The 21,166-nt window shown below is 35.4% G+C and overlaps 1 protein-coding gene across 6 annotated transcripts in view; it reads left to right on the top strand.

Annotated features, from left to right (window-relative positions):
• Antp (homeotic protein antennapedia) overlaps window positions 1-21,166 on the top strand; it is a 111,282-nt gene that overhangs the window by 81,761 nt on the left and 8,355 nt on the right. For all 6 annotated transcript variants that reach the window (XM_077425653.1, XM_077425657.1, XM_077425656.1 and 3 more), the window contains one exon: window positions 13,429-14,829. In XM_077425653.1, the coding sequence (XP_077281779.1) occupies window positions 14,022-14,829 (808 nt within the window). In that variant the 5' untranslated portion in view covers window positions 13,429-14,021. The remainder of the gene's footprint in view (window positions 1-13,428; window positions 14,830-21,166) is intronic.

The raw sequence follows: 21,166 nt of genomic DNA, 5'->3' as shown, positions 1-21,166 counted from the left end.
TCTGATGATACCTAAAATATAGGTTTGCAAATATAAATATTCTATTTATTAATTTAAATTATTATTAATTAATATGAAACATATGCGATTTAATATTGTATATTTTAAAATAATATCATAATTTTTAGAAATAATTCTGCTCTGGCATATCTTTCAAAATTCAACAAATTTTTCATTCGTGTCTTTTGAACTTTGCTCTTCCCTCGAAGCTTTTGTAGAAGCGCCTAGCGCATATATCAATAACGCGAATTAACTATGCTCGGGACGAAAGGGTCGTACAGGGGGCGACGTGTGGATCATTGAATTACTTCAAGTGCAAAATGATAGACGTTACGCGATGCGAATGATGTTTCTAATGACGTCGTGCGGTATTTTCAAGCGTGATAAATCACAGCGGCGGCTCGTAAACCATAAGGGAGTCGATATGTGTATCAATGTGGGCCGAGGCGCGATGATGAAGGGGGTACGGAAACGGGAAGAGTCGGTGCCCACGCTAACGTTATACTGCGGTATGAATGGAACGCTTTTGCGGAGGCTGCCTTATAGAAGGTGGTTAGCGAAGATATTTATTACCCTTTGAACGGTTATCGGCACGCCGTACAGCATTCCATTGTGAAAAATTGTCAGCGCTTTCACGGGCGCAAGCCATATTCTTTTCGCTTCCCGTTTCTTTTTAAAGCTCGGCCGGCGAGGATGGTATATATTCTATATATGCAATCGCGTCAGAGATATATCATAAGTCTTCAACTTGCACATTATTTCTGAAAAAGATATTTTAAAAATGTCATGAAAATTGTATTCAAATGAATACAAATATTTAATAGTTAAATGTAAGTTAAAAATAATCCTGAAAGAATTTATATTTTGATCAGCCAATAAATACAAATTATTTATTGACGTTGATAATTTAACCCATTTAATTGCAAGATCGACTGCGCACGTTTAAATTATCGTTTATTTTCAATTGCCGTGCGAAAATCAAATTGCCCGGCATCACATATATTGACCTTTGCCGCTCAGGGAGCAACGATTATCTCCCACGGTCTTCCGATTTAATTAAGCATGAGCTTTAGCTTCGCCCTTAACTTTCGATATTAGGCCCGCGGCGTATCTACACCGGATCGGTCGAATAGACCCGAACTTTCGCCCACATACGCACATACGGCGCACATATATATCGCGTGCGCATCTTCGCGACTTGGAGTAAATCGGTATAGGCGATCTCGTCCCCAAACTCCGGGACTCCAGTGGGGTGAGCCACCCTTTGTTCGCGGCGTCGGATCTACCGGGCTTTCAGGCACCCCGCCATCCGGCAATTCTCCGTCGCTGAGCGTCGCGACGCTCCCTACCCACCCATCGCTCTATCCTGCCCACTCTCCGCGCGTTTGCCCCTACCCTTCTTGCCGTTTGCTCGAGGGTGTCTGCCACGGCCTTTGTGCTCTTGTCAACTTGTCAAACTACCCCTACCGCGGGGACCCCCGTCTCCGATAGCATCCAATACCATGTCCGTACCGTCAGCCCCTCTACACCTCTCGCCAAATCCTCGATCTCACCCTCTTAGGACGGGCACCCCACCCGATCCCTTCTTTTTTCTTTTTCTGTCTCTTTGCTTGTTTTTCTTTGCCTGCCGTTTGATTTTTGCGTTCGAGACATCGACCGTGCGAGGTAAGAGCAGCTGCAATTTCCGCCTTTCAAGACGTTCTCCACAACAGTTTCTCCCAACAATCGCAGCGAGTTTTTACTTACAAATCGCGAAGCGTCCATTCATGCAGATGGTGTATACCGTATACAAAAATCTCTATTTTTATATCTTTTTTAAACAAATAGACATTATTTTGTTCAATAATTGTTAATATTTATATGGGCCATTTAGGAACAATAACGTATATATGATATAACGATTTCATGAGTTGCATGAAGAAGTTTTCGAATTTATTATTAGTATACGTTAATACATAAACGCAGTAGTTCTAATCTTTTACATATGATAATTGCGAGTGCTTATACTAATAGCCAGCCATTATCATCAGTAATTATATACTCTTATGAAGATCTACGGCGCGATTCTGAAACTGATTATGCTTTCTACGCGGATGCACATTGCAGTATCTACGTATGATCAAAAGATTTGTGATAAGAGTCGGCTTCTTATTTTCTAATTACGTAACATTTATGCACTTCTTTTTTTATCTTATTGCGAGAGATGTGCACAAGAACGAAAGCAGATTCACGCGAAAGCCTAAACATTTTGCTTGTAATGATCATTATTATCATATCGTCATATCTGTACAATACTGCAATAACTATAGCGTTACATTTTACAGACTTATAGACAAATCTATACCGAGTGGTTTTGCAACTGTATTTCATTTTCTCTTATCGCTTTCCTCATTGCATTTTTCCATATTTATATGAGAAATCACACTCTCAGAAAAGGATTAAAAATCAATAATTCCTATTCTCTTCTCTCGAATAAAATGAGATTGACTTAATAATCTTGAGACAAGAATAACATATATAAATTTAAGCTTATATATTCTTGCGTTTAGATGCGTGAAGATTAGTCTAAACGCAAGAATATATAAGCTTTTAAATTTATATATGTTATTCTTGTCTCAAGATTATTAAGTCAATCTTATTTTATTCGAGAGAAGAGAATAGGAATTATTGATTTTTAATCTCAATATTGTTTTATAACGCGCAATGTTAGCGCCATAATATTAGGCGCGATCCGCGCGACGGCCGCGCGCTGCGAAACACCTAAGATGCATCTAAATATCCATTAAGTATCCAGATATCGTTCCTGAAATAGATCCTCTTGAGCCATTATCATGTATTAGAAATAGAAAGCATAGAGAAGGAAAACAAATAGCCTATTCGTCTGCCAACAGAATCAATTTACCTTATTCTATAGCTAAAAGGCACCAACTTAAATTTTATTATCTAAAAATTTTATATTGTAGGAATTGTCTAAAGATTATTACTCGAATAATTATGTGGTTAAATCTTCTCGATCGACTGAAGATACTAATTTTATGTTAAATAATTCTTTCATCAATAAGGTTGGCAGAATGTTTACGTATATATAAGTAAACATCAATGAAAAATTTAAATTTTAACATGAAAAATTGCGCCTACTTAATTATTCTAATAATGAAATATATAAGAATAATTAAATATATTTTATTTATTAGGAATATTATCATATAATGAACTAGATTGAAACAAACACAACATCGTATTCACATCAATCTGCAGTTGCAACAACTTTAAAAAGCACGTCTATTGATGTAGCAGTTATAATGATAGATACCACAAGCGTATGATTAGCTCAGCGTTAGCGTGTTAGGTTGCGACCCCGGACATCTTAGGTTCTCAAATCCCGTCGATGCGTTCTCTCAAAAATTGTAAAACTGCGTAATTATTAATTAATAAAATAGAATATATGCGGAACCGCACGAATACAAATTAAACTATAAAAATATTGGAAAAAAATAAGAACTATTTAAAAATTAAAAAGAAAACATTGGTTTTTTTTATTCTTTTTATACAAGAATAGAATAAGATTTCTTTCAGATTCGTCTATTCTTGAATCAAGAATATTATAGCATTGTCACAAATATCTGCATCTTTCTGAGAAAGTTAAGAGAGATAGTATCAAGATTATTTTATTCTAGACTTAAGAAATTTTCTAGTTAAGACTAAAATATTATTGTTTCAATACTAAATATGATTGGCCCTATTTCGATCCTATTTTATGATAGATTCAAGAGTAATAGCATTGTATGTAGAAATCTTTTCTGAGGGTGCATTATCGCAGCAAGGTTTTTAAAGTTTGGTCATTGTTGTTATTTTCTAGTTTAAAGGTTCTGAATCTTCTTCGTACAAAATTTTTCACATGTGTATTGTGTGCATGAATTTTACAAATTAATGAATTTTAATTCAAATAATTTACAGAATTAAATAAAAGTCGTTTCAGCTAATTTTTTTCCATCTCAAAGTTCATTAATTCCGATTCGTTGTCGCGCCGACGATTTTAATTCGAAAGTACGTCGCGTATTTTCTCGGCTCGCAGCCGTAATATAAATTACCTCGAGATAATTTCAAAGTTGTGCCGACAGCGTCGGGTGCCGTGGCCGACGATGCCAAAATTTTTCAGTAGACACGGTCAACTCCCATGCCGCTGTTTATTTTGACAATCCGACATTCTAGCTTTATACATGCCATATCGTTTATTTCTGCGCTCATCATCGCATGCTCTAAGCTCGCATATCTACACGTGTTATCTTAACTCAACGTTCTCCTCAATTCTTCAATAGTATCGTAAATTGCTCCAAGAAGCAGTCAATTTGACGCGTCTTATTGCACAAAATGAAACACCCGGTTAAATGTTTATTAAAATTTATGTTTCACTTCCACTTTCACTTTCTTATACCATGCATATTTCACTCCGATTATTATTATGCACGTGTAAAGTGTTCCATCTGGAGATCATAATCCCTCAATAATTGCCGGTCCTCTTCAACAATAGATGTTTGTTTCACTTTAAACGATGCTCTAATAGTTTCTGGTGTGAATGGGATTTAAAGGATGTGCAAGGCGTTGCGCCGAAATTTCTGACGCGCCATGTACAAGTTGTCTGTGTTGAGAGCGGAGGAGACATACGGTGAACAAAACTTCAACCCAGGATGTATTCGCGCAACGTCTTGAACGTGCGAGTGTGTTGGTTGATTTATAGGGTGACGTCAAAACTTTGTACTCTCCGCCGTGTCTCGGCGGTCTTATAGATACCCCCTCGCGCGCGCTTGCGACGAAATAAAGGCTCGGCTTCGTAATTTCGAGTTCGCTGTCGCTATTGTGCATAAAGACACACCTAGTTTGTGTGCGTGTGCGTGTGCGTGTATAGGTATGTGTGCATGTGTATGTGCTTCTGTTTCCGTCTCGATAGGATAATTTATGTTGCCAAAGATTACGGTTAATCATTCTGAGAATCATTAAACTTTTCTGCAGCCATATTTATACAAACTCTTCGTTACCCCTTATCTTCTGATATAATATAATACATAAACTTTAAAACCGTGTTATAATAAAGGGTTCCCTTGGTGTTATGTAGTCACGTGCAGCTCTCGTCTCATCGGTCACCCACATACGCGTAAATTATGAATTATCTGTGCGTCTACTTTTCCCATGTTGTCCCTCCGGAAAGTAACTAGTTTGCATCATGAATCTTGATTATCTAATTTGAATCAGGGGAAAGTATGATGTCGCGCGATAAGTGAAAATAATCTATATTATGAAATAAACTGCGACGATTGATCACAAGATTTTTTATGATGTTAAAAAAAATATTTACCATGTATTTACTTTTTTATTCAAAGTAATTAATTTGTTAATATTTTAAAATATTAACTGGAAAAGTATATTGAAAATTTCGAACAAGTACTCAATTTTTTAAATTGAAAACATAGCCTTCACAGTTCTTTTAAAAGATCGATTGAAGTAGGTCAACTTATATATAGATATATTATTTGAATAATTTAGTATTGAATTAAAATATTAATATTAATAGTACACACACAATAGTTTTAACATAAACTTATAATATTATAAGTTATAATACGTAAAATTAATTCACGTAAAACTAATATTAGGCTAAATTTTTTTTGTGTTAAATGCAAGATTGCGCGCGTGACATTTCACTTGAAAATGTAATTTAGTTCCGTCATATGGACACATGATTATCTACGGTTACATTTCGCTCGACGAAACTTTTACGAAGTTCTTTTAAGGAACTTTTACCACCTTGCGATAACATCTGGTTGCGAGATAATTTAACCTGCGTTAGACCTACTGTTAATTAAGTGAAATCTGGAGTGATTAACCCTCGACTTCTGACTCAGAGTACCTCAAATCAGGAACATTTGCAGGCTGTAGAATGACATTCCTTATGCGCGGTAGTGTATCAGTAACAATCTGTTCCCATTCGCGGAGAGTCGTAGAACCGTTAACGGTCTCATTTCTAGCTTGTATTAAAAAGCGTGTCGCAAGATGACCTCTCGCAAATAATTAATTTTTGCTGGAACGAAATTATGCGTATATTTTTAACGTCTCTGCGTCCAAAACGGTGACCTCACTAGAGATTCCACATAACGGAAGTGAAAATAGAGGACTTTTCGCCCATCTTCAGCGCGCATCGGTTTTACGCAACAACTGACCATTGTCCCTTTTAGATGAGCTTACCAAACCTTGACCCAAAAGAGAAAGCTGAACACCTCTCGAATTCCAGCAAACGAACAAAAAAAGTTTTTATATCATAAAATGCGAAAGTTGCAAAAGTGTATAACAGGTCGGCTTCGGAATTTACGACACCTATCTACAAAAATTGTTTAGATGAATTGGAACCCTTGGAGGCTAGTAGAAAACCGTAGAGAATGTCAAGTATCCCGCGGGGAAAAAGGAGCTATGCGAAATTGCGAAAGTGTATTTTGACAGTATTCTAATGTTTAACAGTGTTCCGATTTATTACTTTTTACGTTTTATCGTTTCTCGTCGTACTATTAAATGACAGGCAAGGAATAAGCAGGTATTTTTGTTATAAATTAATTATTCAATATACTTAATAGTTTAATTATTATTGATACGGGGATGTCGTAGATTTTTTTAAGCATTTATGGATTTTTCGACAAATTATAGTGAGAATTTTATAAGAAAAATATTAAATTCAACCATTTAAAAATAATAGCTTTTTAAAGTATAACATTTATTAATAAGTAAATGAAATTAAGTTAAAACTTTAACAATTTATAGTTGTACGCATATTTATGTAGAATAATTTATCAAATATTTGTGTAAGGAATTTTCTCTTCTATATAATTTGCAAACATTTGCAGTTAATCAATGAATATATATGATTAATAGATCTTTTTAGATTACAGAATATGGTAATAATTGCTTTATAATAGGTTATAATAAACAAAAGTTCCATAATTAAAACAGCACTATATGTTAAACACGGAAACTAAGTTATCGAAGCTCGTTTATCTCATCGTCTCTTGCATTCTTAAATCCCTCGCTTGTGTTCGTTTTTACATGCATACGTGTAATATCGCTATATAGATATAATTAATGCAACATCACGTGAACGACACGAACATATTTATATGGAAATTAAAATTTCAACAAAATGAAAATATTTATTCTGCAGAATATTGCGTGCATATATGTATGCCGTATTATATCTGTACATCAAATAATGTGCGATTAAGGTAAATGAAGTTACTTTAAATGTATTTTCAAAGCGATCTATACACGCAACATATACATACCAGTGAGTGCAATGTAAAGTGTCGATCAAAATTACCTACAGTGTTCACAGTCGACACTTTTTAACGCGCGTGCCATGCTACCGTTTAACTCTTTAAACTGGGAGTGGTCTTTTGTTCGGACATGATAAACGTATCTCTGTTTCGGCTTTATATGGGTACAAGAATACGATGTTTTGACCGTTGAAAATGTGACGAATGCTTCTGTAATTTATACCACACACTTTTTCCACACGAAATTTGAATAGACAAATCGTCGACACGAACATGTGTTTCTTACATCTATATGTATGCTCAATTAGCTGTTGTCATTACTAATGGGTGCATATAAACGGTTGTCAACTAAAAGAGTCTCTTTGTTCCATTAGGGTCTTGGCACATAGAAAAATTTAGGCAGTAAAACGTTAGCTGTAAGAAAATCGATAGTTTGGATTTGCTACTGTTTACGTTATGCCTTAAGGTCTTGACTTGATTGACTGATTTGCTTCCTGCTTAATAGTGCTTAAGTTTTACTATGTGCCAAGGCCCTTACTTAAATTCGAAATAGACATGGACTTTATTGGAAAAAGATACATGCTTTGAAGTTTTTAATGCTTGTTTTCTTACTTTTTTATTATAGTTTTTTTACATTTTTATATTAAAAAGCCAAAAATTAATTTTTATTTGCATTTAAGATTAATTAATAAATTCCAGACCGATTATAACAATTTATATTTATTGTTATACAATATAATTGATATATTGTATAACGATATACGATATATTACAAAATAATTTTCATCAAATTTTAATAGGTAATTGTAATCCGTTATTTTATTTTGTATTCTTGGTAATTAAATTATCAATTATTTTAACGAATCACACGATTTTATATTTTGGGAATATATTCTTTTTTTAGAACCTTTATCGAATAATATTATCGTCACGATTTTTCGTCACTTATCAGAATTTCGGGATAGTATATATATAACATTTAAATTACATTCATTTATACGTACGCAGATATTATCGTCACGATTTTTCGTCACTCATCAAAATTTCGCGATAGTAACATTTAAATTACATTAATTTACGTACGCAGATAGCCGTTATGCGATATTAAATGGCAGTTATATGGGGTCGGGTTCTTATCGAAGTCTCGTAATTCGAGAGAAAGCTCACGTAACACCCGCGCACAGCTGGAATCCGTAGTGAACGATGCATTGTCACCATCCTCGCTCTCGCGTTCAGCTGACGTTATCGGTGTTACGGATGGATCGCGCGCTCGCCGCGCCGGTAGAGACAGAGAACGGCATAAACGATCGAACGATCGGCCGGCCGACCGGCCGGCTTTTCAGTGGCCTTGCAAACTGGTTCCCTGCAACCCGACTCGATTATGCTAATCGCACATGCGTGTTAGCATTCGACTGATCCGCTCGCATACCTACACAAACACATACGTATACACATACATGCACGCACGTGACGCGCGTGGCCCGTGTGTTTATCGTTACACTGTCCTTACGCACACGATCGCGGAAGCACGCATACGCGTCGCGTACGGCATAACGTTAAGAATCAGGATACCGATGTCGCCCGGGTATATGTATATGTATATGTGTACGTGTGCCGGAATCCTTGATCGCGAACACCTTTTAATGCCGTCTCGACCTCCCGCCAACCGGGTATCCTCTAATGCGCGTAACGGTATCTCCGAGGTGTTCCGTCGTGATCGCATTTCTTGCTAAATCTACCGTGGCCGTTTGTCGGCATGTTTCTTCTACAATCTTCACACATTGTGCGTTATTATTTGACGTATTATATTTCCGATGTTTAATTTTTATGTCGCGGAACGCAAATGTCACATTTATTATTTAGTTATAGTCATCAGGAAAAGAACGACGCTATTAGATGATTTATAAAATTCAGTTTTAACGTGAGATTTGTGTGGCGAGAATGAAATTGTGGATTCTTCATTTGTATTTGATATAATTAATAGCATATTAATATTGCATTTTAGAACAATACGAAACGAAACGCTAACCGATCTAATTAAATCGTTCTTTTATCATTGTTATATGCGTAATTCTCAACATTATTAAAAATTATGATATATGTATAATAACGCGTTAAAATGTAAATTCATTGTACACAATGGTCGCTAGCTCAGACAGGTTTAATGTCCGAGAACTTCCGCCGAAGCGAATAAATCATATGACAGCAATATCGAATGCATATAATAAATTCGATTGTGGTATAATATACAGTTAAAAAAATGTTGTCATCCTATTTCTGTGGATGGATCATTTTACATAACAAAGTGTATCCCGAAATCATGATATTTCACGAATTTATATCGATTTCTATTTAATAACCTTGCATGAATCGTCTTATTTCTTTGGGAGTTAACTCTTTTTTCTTCCCTTGTTCCAAATTATATGTTATATATAATGATAGCTATTACTGCTCCGCTTCGCGCCCATTTTATGTAATTGCTTGTAGTGTGTGGGCCATATTGTGAAAGTATAGTCAATCACCATATTAACATATTATTTGTAGAATAAAAAATAATCGTGATATTAACTAAAATATAAGTTGATCTTAATGATTTATAGCAGTGGCTATTGTTAATCATATATTACTTGTTGATTGCCATGTTACACCTCTAATTTTATATGTTTTACATTAAATGTGCATCAATTTTTATTTATCTTCTTGCTTCTCAAAATATCGTACGCCACTTAAGCGTCTGAACATCTGATTGTGAGAGGAGCGTGAGAAGAGCTGCCATCTTACACGCACTAAGTGTTACATAGTACAAGGTCAGGAGCTCGTAACTTTTTAATATAACTCCGCTGCTGTACGTGGCATCAGAAATACAACGTTTAGTTTACAACGCGTTTGGTTTATGACTGTTTTACGAGGTGCGGACGACCGACACGAGCTACGAGTTCCATAACTGTCAAATCCAAGTGCCATTTATGGCTCAATCTTTAGGGATACGGCTGCCAGCAACGACGTCGTTTATTTTATCCGGCCGTTTTATCTACATCAACCGATGATACATGTATAAACAGATCGTTCAACACTTTTTTGTTGTTCTTCTTATACCGGCTTAATAGGGAAACGACAATAAGTATTAAATTTTGTCTTTTTTTTTTTATATTCGATTATACAATATTTATTATTTATGTTTCAACATTTTTATTCTCGCTACTTCTTAAAATCGGAGTGGGAACATAATGAATGCAACTCGTTTCTTCCGGAATGGACCGACTGATAGAACGCAATCGGCATTTCAATCGTTTTCTCTTCTCGCGATTACGTCGAGATATATAGTAGATAAAAGACTGGGACAAAGAAACTCCTATCCAGAGGCCATTTTGCTAACTAGAGGCCATCGTAGTTATATGACGTCACTTCCATATCCAACCATGGCGTCACATGACGCTCCACCCTGTTTTCAATCACCTTGGCCCCGAACCCACCCAGCTGTCAGACATGCTCCACCCCGTTTTTTCCTCTTCTTCCGTGCTATCACTATCGCCATCTGTCGACAATATTATGCACTTCTTAGACCCTTAAATAATCAGTTAGTTTATGATCTTTCCGGTCGATGTCACCACTAAATGAGGCCTAAAATACTTATCTGATATATGTATGTATCTCGGATTTGGCACCATTATCATGTGTCATACCTCATTAAAAGGAAGAATAACTGTTCTACAAATAGCATGACATTATCTCCCTTCCTTATGTTTTATTCTGAATTTAAATCAATTTGACAAAATTTTGAAATTCGTAGAATAGTTTGAGAATGAACTGCAACGATAACTGATTCTGCACACTTCGCTGCTATTAAATTAAAGAGAGCGGGGAAGAGGGTGCAAAGCTGCAAAAATACGCCGTCCACGTCAATAGGATTCAGATACTTGCACTTCAGAGGAGGATACATAAAGGGGAATTTACGGGGCGGGAATTGAGTTCAAATCCTGCGAGAGGTTGAATTTATACGCGAGGGACGAGGAAGGAGAGGCGTTGGGGAAGGGGGTGGCGAGCTCGTGGAATCGCTATCGGCGGCCATTCATCAATCCGTGGAATCAATACGCTGGAATTAATGAAAGCGCCGCGCGAACAGCAAGCTAGCGGCCGGAATGTTAATCGCGATCGTCCCGCGTCCGACCCGTTCTCATGTACAGCAAACTCCCAAGGGCTGCACCTCTCACCCTCTCTCGCACCCTTTACCCTGCTATGCTGCCCGTTGCACATTCAAACGCGCTCCTAACTCCGTGTTTAGCGCTACTCATACTGTCATGCCTTACCCGCAACAATACCATATGTACATTCACGTGTATACGTACCTACATTTTCATTTATTTCTTCGCTAATGAGAAATGACGAATTTTTTGCGATGTAAATGCCAATTGTATTATTGGTTTTGAAGGACTGTTTTTTTAAATAACCATTTATTAACCATTTAATATTTTAAATTTTATCTTACTTTATATTTAAAAAAATTAACTTAATTTTTTAAAGTTTCTATTATACTTTAAGGAAATGGTATGCAATGTTTTATAGATACTCTTTTTAACTAAAAACTTTAATTAGTTCTCTATTTTTATTTAGCTAATATGGAAATATAAAAATGAAATTTAAGAAACTAAAATATTAGAAAATTGCAAAAATGGAAGTAAGTTTTACTTGTAGTTAATTGTGTTGGGATATATCGGATAGGGTCGGTATAGAAGGTTTCGATCTTGAACCTCCAGATCAACATATGTTCTCATAAAAGGCAAAAATCCCTCGCATTTCAGTCGATAAGAAAGCAATGTATTGTTTTATTAATAATAGTGACATTTCTGCTACACGCAATTAATGTTTCTTCAAATTAAAAAATAAGAAAAAATATTGAATTTATATTATTTAGAATATTAATCTTATTTTAATTTTTTGCGAAGCTTAAAAAATTGATGCAAGTCGAAATTTGTTACATATGTAGTATTTATGCATATAGGTATAATATATGTATAAGTAAAAAATAAAATCAGTCATATACATTATTAATCGTTGTATTTATATCGTTTAATTTTAACATTATTAATTCGATATTATTTGAACAGTTTTTAAAAATATTTTTATTCTTGCAGAATGTATTTAATAAAATATTATGTATTTATTTTTTTTATTCTTTTTGATATTTTGCTATTGAGATTTTACTATTAAGTAAGTGGTGTGTTGTAAGTTTGTGGTGTGTAATAATAAATGCAGTAAAATTTATAGAATGTTCAAATAATTAAATTAAATTTGTCTATGAACATGAAGCTATATGAAGTTATAAAAAAAATTAAATTTTTTTAAATTAAATTGTGTTATAATTTGGTTAAATAAAAATATTTACTTAAGACGATTACCTAGATAAATTAAAACTGATTGCTATTCTTATTTGTTTTTTAAATATTTTTTTTGTATTTATGATTGAATTGACATACATATTGAGTTAGAGTTAGATATAAGTGATCTGTGCGTACGACCTACTATACTAATTTCATGCGACGTGCGTATCGGAACCTTTACAAAGCTTCCGAAAAAGAGATTGATGTGAGGAAGAAAGGTTTCAGTGGGAAGTGGCCACGCTGCCTAATGGTTGGAAATTTTTCCAAATTTAACGATCGCTTAGCCCGCCCACAGAACTCTGTAATAAGTTTGGCGTCTGTGCAATGGCCGTCACCGTGACGAGCACATGTGTAACTCGCCTTCTGTCATTCACGAGCTAAACTTTGCTCAGTTCATTCAGTTCGCTTGACAAGGATCATGCAAAGTTTCAGTTGCGTCCGCGATGCTATTTGTTCAAATATCGTAAAATACTCAAGTAATGATATTTATTTTAAAATTTTCTTGTTGATTATGAGATTCATGGTAATTGCGAACTATCACCCCAATGCTATTTTATTATTTAATAATTTATTAGCACATTTAATAATATTGTAAATTTAGTATAATTTGACATAACTGTTATTTACACTAAAGTACTTCACGTTATGTTACATGTGAGTCAAGCGTAATTAATGTAACTTATCTTTTCTGTATGTGTAACGTAATATAACACGTAATTTTTTTTGTGTTACAGGTGCGGCATAATTTTGATCATAGGGTGGACAGGGGAACGAAACGGGTCTGGAGTGGCTTGGCGCTTTGAACGAAGGTGTCACCCCGGGGAAGACGAAGGACTTTGATTACTATCTTCCGCTACCACCTTGTGTATACGTGTGGTATACTCACCCCTTTCTCCACTTGCTAAATTAGAAAGGTTTTGTAGTGCTCCAGTTTATGATTTCATTCACTTTTGGTAGTGAGCTCAGTGTGATAAAAAGTCAAATGATGTACATGTGATCCAAAATGATGGTAATTTGATATATATATGTATATATACATATATGTATAAGTGTGTGTGCTTGTGCTGCTCAAGAGTGCGTGAGATGACAAGGGTCGAGTGAGAAAAAGTAAAAAAGATTCGTGAAGAAATGCAATTCCGAAGTGATAAATCTGTATCTATGTAAAGACGTGTCAGTGTGTCCGCACAGGAAGAGTACAAAACAAAATAAATTTATGAAGATAAAAGGATAGAGAGAAGAATCGTAGATCAGCTGAAGATAACCAAAGGAAAGTCAGTCAGCAACGTAGACAAGTGACATAAGCAGGTGGGACAGGTGGGACAGTAGCATGAGTTCGTACTTCGCGAATTCGTATATCCCGGACCTGCGAAATGGCGGGGTGGAACACCCGCATCAGCATCAGCAGCACTACGGTGCGGCCGTACAGGTACCTCAGCAGACACAATCGGTCCAGCAACAATCTCAGCAAGCCGGTGACCCCTGCGACCCGAGTTTGTTACGTCAAGGAGTATCCGGCCATCATTATGGAACCACGGGAGGTCAGCAAGATATGCCTTATCCGAGGTTTCCCCCGTACAATCGGATCGACATGCGGAACGCGGCCTACTACCAGCATCAACAGGAACACGGAAGTATGGACGGCATGGCCGGTTACAGGTCGACGTCTCCGAACACCGGTATGGGTCACATGGGACACACGCCTACCCCCAACGGACATCCGTCCACCCCCATCGTCTATGCCAGTTGCAAACTTCAGGCGGCTGCTGTCGATCATCAAGGCAGCGTTCTCGACGGACCGGATAGTCCACCTCTCGTCGATACACCGCAGATGCACCATCAAATGCACAGCCAGCATCCACACATGCAGACGCAGCAATCGCAGCATCCGCAGCAGCAATCGCAGCATCAGCATCTACAGGCACAGCAGCAACATATGATGTACCAGCAGCAACAGCAATCTCAAACTACGTCGCAACAGGGACAAGGTGGAATGCACCCGCAACAGCAGCAGCAAGCTCAGCAGCATCAAGGCGTCGTTGCATCGTCGCTCAGTCAACAGCAGCAAGGCGCGCCTCAGGGTGCGGCAACTGCAAATTTACCGAGCCCATTGTATCCTTGGATGAGGAGCCAGTTTGGTAAGTAAGAAATTTTTTAGAAAATCCATATTATTATGATGCGCTTTCTTTTCTTAAACTTGAAATCGTTGTCACAACTTACGTTTACGAATGAGCAATTAATATGTGCAATGATATCAACTGCGAAAAGATAAAACATTTTATAGTATAAATTAAATTCACTAGTCTTATAATTTGTTAAAACTTTAGCTCTGAAAATTGCACATAATAGATATATATTTCGCTTTAACGTAACATATTAAAATTTGTTAAAAAAATTTATTACATACGGCACTTTTTTTTATAAATTAAGTAGAATAAGAAAACGTGACCTCACTTTCAAGAATAAAATCAACGTTTTATTCGATGCGTGACCAAAAGTCTCGTAGAAAGCTAGGTTTCTAGTAAGTAGTTTCTCAGGTAACAGGTAGTAGCCAACTTTTGTATTTATGCAACGGAGCACAAAACTAAGCCAAATCCGTACGGTAGCCATTGGCTCAGGATTGGCACAACGTCGCTAGATACATCGCGACCGGAGTTATTTATTGCGTTGACCTGTTAGTCTGTCTCTTAGTTTCACCGCTCATTCATCAGGTCACAATAACCATTGTTCTTTTTTCATGTGACTGCCGTTTGAAGTCTCAAAGTCGAGACATTCGTTTTTATTAACATTTATCAACATTTTTATAAATTTGTAACCATTGCAATTTGTCTCATGGGTTCAACTGGTCGTATTCTTTCTTACACCACACACGTCGTTGAATAACAAAGTTAATATTTTTAAAAATTTAGAATTGGTTAAAAAAATACTTATTATGTATATGTCTACTTAATGCTTTATATGTGCAATTAAATATGTGTTTCGATCAGATTCGTGAACGATTTGACAAATCTTCTCGCATTTTTTACGGTATTCAACACTTTTCGGAGGTATGTTTATTTGTGGCATTGTATAGCATAGCCATAAAGGAATAACAATAAGGCTAGACCGTCATTTAGGTAGAAGAAATCTTGGATGCACACAATTGAATAAGTTATGGAATCCTGCTAAGCCAACCGTTCCACATTCACTTCTCCGTTTCTTTATTGACGTATAGTTCGACCCACTCTCGATCAAAGAATGGTATCCCCATATTACCTAATTTTGCAAAGGTATAGCATCTGTCTGAAACAAAAAATTCTGGCGAACCACTCTTATGTACCTTCTCACTTTCATATTCTTCAGTCACTCGTCGTTTCTTCTGGAAGCAGTTTCTCTATATATCTTTCTTCGAATGTAAAGTCAGTGGAGAGTATATGAGTGACACGATTAATTTTTTTTGTGACACAATATTTATAAAAATAAGTTTCAAAAACAATAGAAAACAATCAAAGGTATGTGCCAATATCTAAATATTAAAAATACCTTCCCAGCAAACACAGAAAACACCGAGTGAGCAATTTGCTATCAAAAAAGAGAAAATATAGCCCAGCAAACATTATAGCAAACATTTGCTATCAAATTGCTCACTCGGTGTTTTCTGTGTTTGCTGGGTTATATTTTCTCTTTTTTAAATATTACGATTTTTTTGTTGTACGTACATATATTTTTGAAGCGTGTTAAGCAAACCATTTTAATTAAAACTATTTTAAATTAGTTTTTATACGTTTTTAGATATAATTGTGCTTTTATATATATATATATATATATACTTTTATTTTGTAATATAATTTTAGTATGACTATAATTATAAAAAGATTGCAACTTTTCGATAAGTTTTTTTGCAATACACAAAAATGTGATATTATTTTTACAACTTTGGTACATATTAATTAAATCATCAAAATAAGAAATATTCAATTTTTTTAGTGCTTATACATATTTTTTCCATTAATGATTGCTCGTACCATCTTTCGGTTAAGTTCAGAAGCAGATCCCAAGTATCTGCTTCAGGACTGGCCGATAAACACTACGCTTATGACGACGCTGGGGCTTGTAGTTTACTGCCTGTTAAACGAAGAAAATGGCTCAAGTCCCTGAATGTGCTCATAGATGTCGGCACGTTTAGGAATGTTTCGTCTTATTCCCTTATTGCCCTTATAAACCTAATTTTGTCCATTTCATTATAAGAATTTTAACATTTTTTTGTACAAAAATATTGAAGTTCCCTTACACCGCAATATTTTAATAAGAAAGTAAAAGATTTTAAAAGAGAAATATAAGAACATCATTTTTCAAAAATTAAAATTAATTATTTTGAAATTATTTTATTTTATCTTATTTCTATTTAAAATGTATTATATATTACTATTTTTGATAATTTCGAAGATTTTTTTACTTCGTGTTTATCTGTATTTTTATGTTTTGTTGTAAAATTTTAAATTCATACAAGTTCGATAGAGTTTCTCATATCAAACTAATTTTATTACACTACACGTATTCTGCTTTTTTTACATCGTGTTTTACGAATTGGAATTAAATTTGCTACACTCGGACTTTCGTGAATTATGTATATAGTTCTCTTTTATGGGTACTGTTGAAGTATTTGTGTAGTGAAATTGCCGAGGTTTCTTGGTATCTTTTGTGGGACGCGTTACACAAGTCGAGAAATTCTGGCATAGTTAGTTGCACTACAAAGCAAAGACGTGCAAGTACATATAGATTCCTTGGTTAATGCCAAGATTTCAAGAGACACTGTTATAAATATGCATGACAATAAGAATTCTCATTTCTCCGCATTTTTCCGTTAGAATATGTTTATATCAGAATTTTGTCACAGAGTCTCATGACGCAAAGAAAATTTTATTATTCTAATGCAGTTAAAAAAATTTTAAATAGTTCTCATATTGAAAGACAAACAAAATTATTGCCATGTGTCAGTTTGATAACATTCGAAAATCTCAACATAAATCTTTTTCATATTGGATAATACAACGTACTTGCAACACCACCGTTCAATATTTGGCATTCTGATCCCAAGTGTTGATTCGAGAAAAGGAGACCGACCACCGATGCTTTTAATGCATGAGATAATTGCGACCCTCTGTAAAAAGATTTATGACATCTCCACTCCTTTCCCCCCTCATATATTCTCAATCGGCAAATAAGCATGGTGTGATACAGTTACAAAGCTTCCGTTATTGCATACGTGCGTGCACGCTCATATATTACATTCCTTATGTAATGTGTATCCTGAGAAGTTTAGAACATACATGCTGCAAATAAATTTTCGCGATACGAAACATATGTTATTGACAAAAGGAAATAAAAAACAATTTAATTAAACGAACGGAATTTAACACTGTAAAACGTACTTCTTTCTTTTTCCTGTTATACACTTTTCTATTGGCCAGGAAAGAAGTATTGTGTGATAATATCGAATAAAATATCACGCATGAGATACTAACATATAAAAATATTTTATGTTAACATAATATTTTATTTGCTACAGTTACAAATTCGAAGTCATGTAATACAATTTTGCTAAATATTTGAAGCAAAAACGGCATTCGATGCATCAAATATAAGTAAAATATGTAGTCGTTATTTAAAAAGTAAATTAGTGGATAGGACAAGTAAGAAAAATCAGCATTCCAAATCCGATATGCACACACACACACACACATTTTATTATAATCCAACTAGCCGCTCAACAGATTGGTGGCCATAATGATGGCGGCTTCATGAGATATTCGAAAAGCGATGGAGTTCAAAAGGGGCAGGAAAGGAGGAGCTAAAAAAAGAAAGAAGAGAGGATATGCGCGTGTATATGTATGCACTCATATGTATACATACGAATGTAAGAGAAAGAGGAAGAGGGAGAGAGAGAGAGAGAGAAATAGAGGCAGTAGGAGGAGGTGGAAGGGACGGATGATGATGATGAATGAATCCACAGAAATCCTGGGACCGTTTTCTTTTGGAGCTCCGCCATGGAGGCAATTGTGAACGATATGGAGGTCGTGGTTTAATTTCCTATTCGATATTTGGCTAAAATTCAACCCTCGAAAGACAAAACTGCCTCTATTTAATTGCACACGAGTTGATTTATTCGTTTACGTATATTCGTATCCAACAATCAATTTAGGCCCTTGTATAAAATGAAAATTTCTATTTGTCGAATAGACTTTAGAATTTAATCGCAAGTTTTATGGGACAGCCATATTGTTCGCATCTAAGAGTAACAGGTGCAAGAAAAAGTAAATTTTAATGCTTTGAGTGATACCGTAAAGATGCATATGTCGCAGCGAGCTGTTCTCGGTGCTCATTATCTCGACCTTCTACCTCGGGGCTTTTTCAGACTCCATCTTCTTGTCCGCCTGTCTGCTCGTCTGCCCGGAAGATAAAAAAGAGGAAAGCGAAAGCAAAGGAGGAAAAACCGCCTATCGGATACTCTGATGGTCTTCTTGAGGGTTTCTGAATTCCCTCTATGAATGTAGCGGTCTAATATATATTTTTCTCTTTTACTGACTTCTGTAGAATTTAATCAATCTTGCAATTGATTAAACTATATAAAACATTTAAATTGCTCTAATTTTAAATTGAAACTATAATTTTACTAAATAAATAATTGCACATTGAAAAACATGGTAAAATAAAATATTAATATTTTAGAATTTAACTCATTTTGCTACTAAAAAAGAAGATAAATTGTCTGACCTAAAATACGTGACAAAGTTAGAACAGTTTCGTATCATTTTTTATTATTACTATTTATTTCTCTACATTATTTTTTTATAGAAATTATTTCAAAGAATATGTATATGTTTTTCAAGAAGTGTATATTCAAGACACCTTGACATTTGAAAAGAAAGTTTTTAGTTTGTATTATTAAAAATTGAATTTCAATCGTCGACTTTGTTGCATCTGGATGTGTTTATTCAAGAAAATATTTTATATATAGTTATGATCCGAACAATTTCGCACAATTAATATTAATGTCCATCAACGATATAAATACAATCCAAGGCTGATTAGCGAGGGAATGCTAAAATTAATGGTACTTCTAAGATATCTAATCGAAGAACGTTTCAAGGTCTGGCCTTATAGTGCCCACGTAAAGCTTAGCTTAATTGGGCAGCGAGTGGTGGCCGCACCTTATTAGCGGGTTACAACATCCGGCTAGCTGTTAATCTGAAAAGTCCTGCGTGTATCCTGCGGCGGGCCTGAAAGACTAGTCAGGCAGGAGGGGACGCGGAGATGCGGAGCAACTAGCCTATAATAAGCCGCACGGTTGTGTACGTTCTGTTCTGTTTCGTTCCTTCATGCTGCGCCAGTGAAGGCAGACCCATAAATCTCCCGGGCATACTCCAGGGGACATTTGATCCTTGCGTAACCCAACGCCGTTAATTTATTGCTCCGCGTTTAAAGTCACCTCCGTCCGCGAAAGCAGCGTGGCAAGCGTTGGTACGCCGCGCCGCGCCGGTCCGGCGCAAGCTTAGGCCATCGGTATGACTTTCTTACTACAGGACTTCTTTCCATGCGCGCGTACGCGTGCTTGCGTGTATGTGTCACGCAGTATCTTACAATTAGAAATATCAATGAAATCACAAAAACATAATAAGTTATTTAATGCGAGAATATATAATAACGTTGAATTCAAAAGTAAAAACTGGTTTTTTATATTTAAACTAAAAAAAATTAGATTTTGACATTTAAAGTTTAGAATTTAACACTTTTCAGGATATATTTTTATTGTGAAACCTGAGAACCCTTAAGAATATTTTTTTTGATTTCGCGATATACAATATTAGTTCGATTCTTTTTATGTTATATCTTATAAAAGCGTGTAATCATATTGGTACATACGTCTGAGAACACAAAATATTGCTGTCCCTTTAATTAACCCCACTCAACTCACGTACCATTGTCTGCCGTCTAATTCTCATAGCCGGATACAGCTAGTCGAGATTTTAGTTTTCAATGATCAAATCGGCTCGGAAACTTTATAGGTTTTTAGCTCATAAATAATACAGACTCGTCTCGATGCAGCGTTTAATAATTCATTTCTTTGCTCTGCAACATCTAGTGGCATGAGAGGATTTATGGGCGATGTGACCTTTTGAAACAAACCTGATTATTACGCTGCATCAGCTCAGCATTATCTTTATTTAAAGTGGTCGTAGATGTATTTTAGATGAATATATAATTTTTATATAAAAATATTGCCTGGAATTTTGTTAGCATTTTAAAAATTACGTATACGATTACAGTTGCTACGTCTTAATATTGCTAGTCAGTTTAAATTTTAATCACATATAAACTTCGATTTCGAATACGATTTACTTATTTGCAGAGTATAGAATAAAATACTATAAATAAAATTACTTAAATATAAGTTCATAGATCGGAATTTTCCGAGTGTTATAGAGCTTCAACATG

The sequence above is a fragment of the Temnothorax americanus genome, unplaced genomic scaffold, assembly GCF_048541705.1.
Source record: "Temnothorax americanus isolate GAGA-0224 unplaced genomic scaffold, ASM4854170v1 Scaffold9, whole genome shotgun sequence".
Taxonomy (NCBI): Eukaryota; Metazoa; Arthropoda; class Insecta; order Hymenoptera; family Formicidae; genus Temnothorax; species Temnothorax americanus.
The sequence above is the reverse complement of the archived record's forward strand: the minus strand, read 5'-3'. Positions and strand labels throughout refer to the sequence as shown.